The sequence below is a fragment of the Blennius ocellaris genome (assembly GCF_963422515.1).
Source record: "Blennius ocellaris genome assembly, chromosome: 12".
In the NCBI taxonomy this organism is placed as follows: domain Eukaryota; kingdom Metazoa; phylum Chordata; class Actinopteri; order Blenniiformes; family Blenniidae; genus Blennius; species Blennius ocellaris.
Genome location: NC_137661.1, coordinates 3157179 through 3166925, shown reverse-complemented (window position 1 = coordinate 3166925; position 9747 = coordinate 3157179). Strand labels below are relative to the sequence as shown.

Sequence of the window (9747 nt, the reverse complement as noted above, 5' to 3'; positions counted from 1 at the left end):
AGCATTTCTATTAGCATCTATAGCCTGTTTACGTATTTAACGTCTTCAGCTGTTCTATTAGCTTCTCTTTAAACAAATTTGGCTAATTTACACCGCTAAATTCTTTAGTATCCGTCAGCTTACTTTCGTATACTTTTAGCATCTCTAACCTGTTAGCATCTTCATATCCTTTAGTGTCTATTAGCATCTTTTGCCTGTTAGCATATTTAAACTCTAAGCATATTTCGCCGTTGTTAGCATCATAGTCTACTAGTATCTTTTGCTTCTGTTAGCATCCATAGCCACTGTTAGCATCTTTAACTCCATTATATATTTTAGCCTTTTAAGCCAGTTCTGTTATTTTAGATATTTTAACTTGATAACAAAAGTAACTACTCAAATTCTTTTATACTTTGACTTGAAAATCACAAGTGGGAGTAATTCAACACTTCAAAGCAATCAAGTTTTCAAAGTGTCTTTATTGTAATCAGTGTATTTACATGTTAGCATTAGCGCAGCCAGCATTGTAGCCCGCAGAATATAAATACCCCATAAATACCAGGAAAAAACTGTCCTTCCCCCACAGCGATGAAAAAAACTCTGTAAAAGTATCAAAACATTAGCGGCAGCATTAGCACCGTTCTCCACACAGATAGAACCGAATGGATTCTGATGTTTGATTGGTCCACAACATTACAGTGAAAAGGGTCTGAGGTGGCCAGACCCACTTCCTGCTAAGTCCAAAATCGGGATTTTCAAAAATAAAAGCCCCGGGCAGGCTTGGTAGCTTCTTCCTGATTAGTTTTATTTTGGTAAAATAACAGTTGCCGCCTCCTTTTTAGACTCCACTTCCTGTTTAGGCTCTACCTTCTTCGGTTCGTCTGGCATCTCCACTTTCTTCTCCTTAGACTCCTCCCCTTTTTCCTGCACTACCTCTTTTAGCTCCACCTCCTTTAACTTCGTCTCCTTAAGCTCCGCTTCTTTGAGCGCTAGCCGTAGCATGAGCTCCTCTAGCTTGCGTGCCTTACGCAGCTCCTTCTCCTGGATGATGGTGTAGAGATGCTCCACCAGCTGCTCTTTCACCTCCGTCTTGTGGTGCAAGTCGAGCTTAGCGGCTACAAACTCCGCCTCCGCACGCTCGTAGCGCTTCCTGTCAAGGAGCAGACTAGCTTTAGCGATGGTTAGCCAGCCGAGAACTAGCCACTATTATTACTATAAACTTTCACTACAGTTAGCGACAGTGTGGATGAACAGTTAGTCACCGCAGACTTAGCGACAGAGAAGTTATTCCGTGGGAATAGATATAAAACACTCGATGCGTCATGACGCTGCCGGTGACGTGCCAGCAGCACCACCATCTTGGAGCGGTTAGCTTTAAAAATTAGGTATGGTTTGTGTTGCTATGTGGACTAGCAAAGTGAACTACGATTATTTTTGAAGATTTTCTCGCCTGGAATCTTTGTGTTTAGCACAAATGGGAGACCTCCCCAAGATGGCGGTGCTGTAGGCATGTCGCATCAACAGGCGCTGATGGGCGGTGCGGCATGTAGGTTTTATATTTATGGCCACGGGTAGTGACAGGAAATTTAGCAACTGGGAGTTTGGCAACAGACGAGTTAGCCACAGGAAAGTTTGTAACAAGGCATTTAGCGAGAGTTAGCCACAACTAGCGACCCGACAGAGAGCGACAAGGCAGTTAGCCACAGGTAGCCACAGTCAGAAACAAATCACTTTAGCCACAGTTAACCACAATTTGCGACTGGACAGGAAGCAACAGACCAGTATACCACTTCATGGCTGACTAGTTAACAGTGGTTAACTCTCACCATGGCTGACTAGTTAACAGTGGATAACTCTCACCATGGCTGACTAGTTAACAGTGGTTAGCTCTCACCATGGCGTTCACTAGCAGCACTGTGTCCATGATGCCAGTTGAACAAAGGAAGGATAGGATGTAGCGTGGACTGAACTTTGATACAAGCCAATACTGTAATGAAGAGTTACGCCTCTATGGAGCCCTGGAGTGGCTATTGGGGGGGGGGGGGGGGACTATATATATAAAATGCATGGAAATTAGATAATAATTAGTAACCTCTAATTAATAACTGGAGACACCGAGTTACCATCTTGTTCTCTCGTATTCTATTGTTTCACCAATGCCGCTTCTATTACGTCATATTTGCTGTTGTGGAGCTTTGAGATCAAATGATACGGACCACATTAGATAGTGGTGTTTCCAATTAAAGCATGTGAAATACAGACATGTTAAACTCACCTGGGTCCAGAAAGAGAGGATCTACTTCTCATGTCTCCCTCTTTACCAGAAATAAATGAGGCTGGGGCTTCTTTTTCTACATTTGGGCCTTACATAGTGAATTTCTGCTCCTTTCACTTTATTTCTGGATTGTCTGAATCAAAAGCTTCAACATCAGGAGGAATGGAGGTGACGAATGATAGAACGAGGAATGGAGGTGAAGAATGATAGAAGGAGGAATGGAGGTGAAGACTGATAGAACGCAGCTCTCCAGCCATTTCCATGCCAACCTACGTAAACACAAGCTGATTAAAGTTCTCTTTCACACGAAGCCTTTAAAAGGCTCATTTTAGGGTTAAAAAATCCAGCTTTTGTTTACAGTAGTTTGTAGTTTGTTTAGTAGTTGATGAACCAAAAGTCTGGCTTCACTATAAAGAAGTTCTGTGGCGAGTAGCAGGGAATCTCATAGCGGGGCGTCTCATAAGCCGCTGTTCCACCAGGCAGAGCGGGAGGTTACGGTATGGCAGAGCGTGGCAGAGCGGGAGGTTACGGTATGGCAGAGCGTGGCCGAGCGGGAGGTTACGGTATGGCAGAGCGTGGCAGAGCGGGAGGTTACGGTATGGCAGAGCGTGGCAGAGCGGGAGGTTACGGTATGGCAGAGCGGGGCAGAGCGGGAGGATACGGTATGGCAGAGCGGGGCAGAGCGGGAGGCAGAGCGGGGCAGAGCGGGAGGCTACGGTATGGCAGAGCGGGGCAGAGCGGGAGGCTACGGTATGGCAGAGCGGGGCTGATAAGGACTGGGAGACGTCCAGTGAAGAACATGAAGCGGTCAGCGGTTAAACGTTCTCACGGTGAACAGCAGGTCCAGATGCTGCTGAAGCTCCTCCGGTTCCTGAGAGGAGCCACACAACCCCGTGGTCTTTCAACCACCTTGTTAAAAGGATGTGATGTTGTGTCGCGCCGACGTTTCAATAAACTTGGTTAACAAATGAACCAGTGAGCGCAAAGCGACGCATGTAAACAACAACAGAGGGGTTATGGCTGATGAAATAATTAAATGTTGCAGGCAAGTCGAGAGAGATGATCGTCACTACCAATCAGCAGACGGTGGTGCCGTGGCTCCTCAGACCCGTTACTCGGTGCCAGGTCCCTCAGTGGAGGGGGAGCGGCGGTCACCAGTTCTTTCCGTACCGTCCAACAACTTTTAAGTCGGACTGGACAAAAACCCGTCCTGCTCTGCAACAGAAAGTGTGGTGGAACTACGCCTATAGTGGAGCGTCTCATAGCGGGGCTTGCTTATTATCTCCTTCCCTCTTTATTAATCTGAGGTAATGACTTATTATCTCCTTCCCTCTTTATTAATCTGAGGTAACGACTTATTATCTCCTTCCCTCTCTTTATTAATCTGAGGTAACGACTTATTATCTCCTTCCCTCTCTTTATTAATCTGAGTTAACAACTTATTATCTCCTTCCCTCTCTTTATTAATCTGAGGGAACGACTTATTATCTCCTTCCCTCTCTTTATTAATCTGAGGTAACGACTTATTATCTCCTTCCCTCTTTATTAATCTGAGGTAACGACTTATTATCTCCTTCCCTCTTTATTAATCTGAGGTAACGACTTATCTCCTTCCCTCTCTTTATTAATCTGAGGTAACGACTTATTATCTCCTTCCCTCTTTATTAATCTGAGGTAACGACTTATTATCTCCTTCCCTCTCTTTATTAATCTGAGGGAACGACTTATTATCTCCTTCCCTCTCTTTATTAATCTGAGGTAACGACTTATTATCTCCTTCCCTCTTTATTAATCTGAGGTAACGACTTATTATCTCCTTCCCTCTTTATTAATCTGAGTTAACAATTTATTATCTCCGTCCCTCTCTTTATTAATCTGAGGTAACGACTTATTATCTCCTTCCCTCTTTATTAATCTGAGGTAACGACTTATTATCTCCTTCCCTCTTTATTAATCTGAGGTAACGACTTATTATCTCCTTCCCTCTTTATTAATCTGAGGTAACGACTTATTATCTCCTTCCCTCGCTTTATTAATCTGAGGTAACGACTTATTATCTCCTTCCCTCGCTTTATTAATCTGAGGTAACGACTTATTATCTCCTTCCCTCTTTATTAATCTGAGGTAATGACTTATTATCTCCTTCCCTCTTTATTAATCTGAGGTAACGACTTATTATCTCCTTCCCTCTTTATTAATCTGAGGTAACGACTTATTATCTCCTTCCCTCGCTTTATTAATCTGAGGTAACGACTTATTATCTCCTTCCCTCTCTTTATTAATCTGAGGTAACGACTTATTATCTCCTTCCCTCTTTATTAATCTGAGGTAACGACTCATCTCCTTCCCTCTCTTTATTAATCTGAGGTAACGACTTATCTCCTTCCCTCTCTTTATTAATCTGAGTTAACAACTTATTATCTCCTTCCCTCTCTTTATTAATCTGAGTTAACGACTTATTATCTCCTTCCCTCACTTTATTAATCTGAGTTAACGACTTATTATCTCCTTCCCTCGCTTTATTAATCTGAGTTAACAACTTATCTCCTTCCCTCTTTATTAATCTGAGGTAACGACTTATTATCTCCTTCCCTCACTTTATTAATCTGAGGTAACGACTTATTATCTCCTTCCCTCTTTATTAATCTGAGTTAACAATTTATTATCTCCTTCCCTCTTTATTAATCTGAGGTAACGACTTATTATCTCCTTCCCTCGCTTTATTAATCTGAGGTAACGACTTATTATCTCCTTCCTCACTTTATTAATCTGAGGTAACGACTTATTATCTCCTTCCCTCTTTATTAATCTGAGGTAACGACTTGTTATCTTGTTTTCTCACGTTATTATTTTCTCTTTGTTCACTCCGGGGCTTCGTACAGTAACTTTCTATATCATTCTCTCGGGTCAAAATTCAAAAAAGATGAGGCAACATGATGCCGTCGATCATTCAGCTCAGTTTTCATGTTCTACTTTAATATCCTGGTAGCAGCATAGTCTGTCATGTTTGATGGTAGTTTTATAGTAGTCTGTCATGTTTGATGGTAGTTTTATAGTAGTCTGTCATGTTTGATGGTAGTTTTATAGTAGTCTGTCATGTTTGATGGTAGTTTTATAGTAGTTTGACATGTTTGATGGTAGTTTTATAGTAGTTTGACATGTTTGATGGTAGTTTTATAGTAGTTTGTCATGTTTTATGGTAGCTTTATAGTAGTTTGACATGTTTGATGGTAGCTTTATAGTAGTTTGACATGTTTGATGGTAGTTTTATAGTAGTTTGTCATGTTTGATGGTAGCTTTATAGTAGTTTGACATGTTTGATGGTAGTTTTATAGTAGTTTGACATGTTTGATGGTAGTTTTATAGTAGTGCGTCATGTTTGATGGTAGTTTTATAGTAGTTTGACATGTTTGATGGTAGCTTTATAGTAGTTTGACATGTTTGATGGTAGTTTTATAGTAGTTTGTCATGTTTGATGGTAGCTTTATAGTAGTTTGACATGTTTGATGGTAGTTTTATAGTAGTTTGACATGTTTGATGGTAGTTTTATAGTAGTGTGTCATGTTTGATGGTAGTTTTATAGTAGTTTGACATGTTTGATGGTAGTTTTATAGTAGTGTGTCATGTTTGATGGTAGTTTTATAGTAGTCTGTCATGTTTGATGGTAGTTTTATAGTAGTCTGTCATGTTTGATGGTAGTTTTATAGTAGTCTGTCATGTTTGATGGTAGTTTTATAGTAGTCTGTCATGTTTGATGGTAGTTTTATAGTAGTTTGACATGTTTGATGGTAGTTTTATAGTAGTTTGACATGTTTGATGGTAGTTTTATAGTAGTTTGTCATGTTTTATGGTAGCTTTATAGTAGTTTGACATGTTTGATGGTAGCTTTATAGTAGTTTGACATGTTTGATGGTAGTTTTATAGTAGTTTGTCATGTTTGATGGTAGCTTTATAGTAGTTTGACATGTTTGATGGTAGTTTTATAGTAGTTTGACATGTTTGATGGTAGTTTTATAGTAGTGCGTCATGTTTGATGGTAGTTTTATAGTAGTTTGACATGTTTGATGGTAGCTTTATAGTAGTTTGACATGTTTGATGGTAGTTTTATAGTAGTTTGTCATGTTTGATGGTAGCTTTATAGTAGTTTGACATGTTTGATGGTAGTTTTATAGTAGTTTGACATGTTTGATGGTAGTTTTATAGTAGTGTGTCATGTTTGATGGTAGTTTTATAGTAGTTTGACATGTTTGATGGTAGTTTTATAGTAGTGTGTCATGTTTGATGGTAGTTTTATAGTAGTGTGTCATGTTTGATGGTAGTTTTATAGTAGTTTGACATGTTTGATGGTAGTTTTATAGTAGTGTGTCATATTTGATGGTAGTTTTATAGTAGTGTGTCATGTTTGATGGTAGTTTTATAGTAGTTTGACATGTTTGATGGTAGTTTTATAGTAGTTTGACATGTTTGATGGTAGTTTTATAGTAGTTTGACATGTTTGATGGTAGTTTTATAGTAGTGTGTCATGTTTGATGGTAGTTTTATTGACCAGATAAAAATACTGTGCTACCATCCGCTACAATGTTTAAGACAAATTACTGAGGCACGGAGACTTGAAAGTGGGCGGAGCCTTGGGTGGAGTGTTGCTAACCTCACTGTTAACTTTGACAGCGATGTTAACCAACAGGATGACTAACCATGTTTAAAACAACGTACATTTAATGGTCAGTTAGCTAATGGTGGGTTAAGGATTTAACCAGCGGTTAGAGCTTCACCAGTGGATAAAATAATCCAGTATTGAACAAGCAGGCCCAGACTGTTAGGGGCCGGACAGTTAGCCACAGTTAATCGCCAGACAACAAACAACTTGACGATTAGTAACCAGACAGCAGGCAACAGGGCAGTTAGCAATGGGCCAGTTAGCCACCACAAGGTTAGCAACTGATTATTCAGCAAGGTAAGCTACAGTTAGCGACAGAACAGTTCGCTGTTTGGGATGGTTAAGAACCCCCCCCCCACACCCTGAGTCAGCATTTGCCTGGCTTTGCTGTACTCCCAGTCGGACTCCTCGATTCGTCCCCTCAGGATTACGATGTCACTGGTTGCCATGGTTTCCAGCTGCTGCAGCTCCACATTGACAGTGCGCAAGATGGCCGCCTCAGCCTGCGTCTGCTGTTGCCTGAGGTTGGGGGGGGGGGGGGGGGGGGGGGGGGGGGGTGTGACACGACAGGTTCAACATACATGATCTCAGTAAGAAACCATGACTTGGCAGAATTACTTTATTTTTTTTTTACCTGGCATTTCAACCATGACTGGGCACATTTTTGAGGAACCACAACTCACCATTTTGTTTGCAAAACCGTGACTCCACACAATGACTGCACTTGACTTTGCTCTTGACCCTGCCAAGTCATGACAGGGTCATGACTTGGCATTTTTGCTTCAATTTGAACAACAATTCAGCAGTTTGAACTGTGACTCGGCACTTCGTTGGAGGAACCATGATTCAGTGTTTTGGACAATAACTTTACATTCTGAACAATCACTGCACTATTAACCATAATTTGGCACTCCGAACAAAACCAACTCAGCGGTTTGATCCATGACTGCAGTTTGAACTGTGACCCTCCTCATGTTTAGAGGAACCACGACTCGGCAGTGTGAACCATGACTCAGCGGGAATAACGTACTTGATGAGCAGCGTTCGGGTCAGCAAGTCTTTCTTGACTCTGTTCTGTTTCTCCATCAGACTTTGTTGCTGCTGCAGAAGCTCAAGACGAGAACGCACCACCCTAATGGAGGATTAACACACGTTAACATACACACACTTCATTAACACACGTTAACCAGCTCAAGACGAGTCAAGACAGTTGTAAAACATTGTAAAATAGTAGAAAACCAGGCTAAATCCAGTGTAAAATATTCTAAACTACAGCAAAAAATAGACATTTTATAAAAGAAATTTAAATCCAGAAATTATGGAAACCCTAAAAGGACATGGTTAAAGATGTACATATTTACTTATGTACATACTCTGAAATTACACACAGTTACACACTATGTCACAATTGATAATCAATCAGTTCTATCCTCTGTATCATTGATAAATCAGTTCTATCCTCTGTATCATTGATAATCAATCAATCCGTTCTAGAGCTGCTGATTCAGCAGTAAAATGTCACTAAAGAAACATCTACAACACTGCAGCTTGGTTTATGATCACGTGGATCAATAAGTCTGATATTTGAAGATATTAAATGTATGAGATGAATCTGGTTCTATTCTCCACCTCACAATCAACGCTGCCGGGTTCCTTGTCTCCAGAATGTGCTGCTCAAGGTTCCAAGTTGTTGTACTGGTACCAACATTCTCCCACAAAATTTTTAAATCACAAACTTTGCGTAGGAAGTGGCGTATGCATTTTTCGGGGCCCGTTTTGTGCTTCAGCAGCCTTTATAAATGAGAACCTGGACATTTTTTATTTTCAGGAATGTTTTCAGTTTTTTAATACGCTGAATTTTTAACTTGTATTTTGTAGATAGTTTTTTATTTACGTATTTTTAATTAATTCTATGTTTTTTCATTTCCATGTTGTTTTTTTTCATTTTATGAATTTTTTGCTACCTTTTCTGGAATTTTAACAAAACATTCTGGATTTAAAAATGTTATTTTATGGAAAGTTATTTCTTGATATATTCACTTTTCAGGCATTTTCCACTCACCTATCCACTTCTTGCTTCTCCAGCTCCTTCACCTCCTCTTCCTCCATCTTCTTCACCTCCTCCCGGGTCTCTTCGCTCTCTGTTACCGGCCTCTGCTTCACCTCCGGTCGGCTCTCTGTCTCCACCTTCTCCCCCTCCTCTTCCTCCGGAGCTCCATGTCTCCTCAGCGATGCTTCTGCTTGCTGCTGTCCAGCCTGCAGCGCCTCTCCCCCGGCTGCCTGGCTCCTCTTCTCCCGGCTCCGCGGAACGGAATTTACCTGCTTCTTCCTCGAAATCTGAGCCGAAGAACAGGCATTGTGACCCGGCTTCTGTTCCACGACCTTTCGCTGCTGCATCCTCCGCAACTCTTCATCTGAGAATCCCGCCCAGCCGCTCATGTTAACCCGGCCACGTATAAAAACATGAAAATATATCAATTCCAGGTCAAGAAAACATTTTTTTCATGTTTTTCAGTTGAATACAAACTTTTTAAAAAACTCCTGGCAAGTCCGCCATCTTTGTTTATCAGCCACGTCACCAGACCCAAAGGGAAGTCCAACATGCTGCCTGATCAAATATAAAATGTATTTATAAAGACCCCAAGGGAAGCCCCAATATTTTACCTTATCAAAATATATCACACCTATTTATTTATTTATCAATCTATTTAATATAATTGATGGTTTTTGTAATTCATTAGTTCTTAATGTATTGTTTTTTTTATATATATATACACATATATATAGCTTTGTTGTAAAGCACTTTGGATACCACTAGGTAACTAGGTGATTGTAA

The 9747-nt window shown here is 40.6% G+C and overlaps 1 protein-coding gene across 1 annotated transcript; it reads right to left on the bottom strand.

The window, feature by feature from the left end:
* Positions 1-436: 436 nt before the first annotated feature.
* Positions 437-9467, bottom strand: gorab (golgin, rab6-interacting). Its single transcript, XM_080506398.1, has 4 exons — positions 8974-9467; positions 7942-8043; positions 7290-7430; positions 437-1129 (listed from the first exon to the last, which is right to left on the bottom strand). Exons 1-4 carry the CDS (start codon positions 9348-9350, stop codon positions 784-786), a joined length of 966 nt encoding a protein of 321 aa, XP_080362524.1. The 5' UTR covers positions 9351-9467; the 3' UTR covers positions 437-783.
* Between the last annotated feature and the right edge of the window lie 280 nt (positions 9468-9747).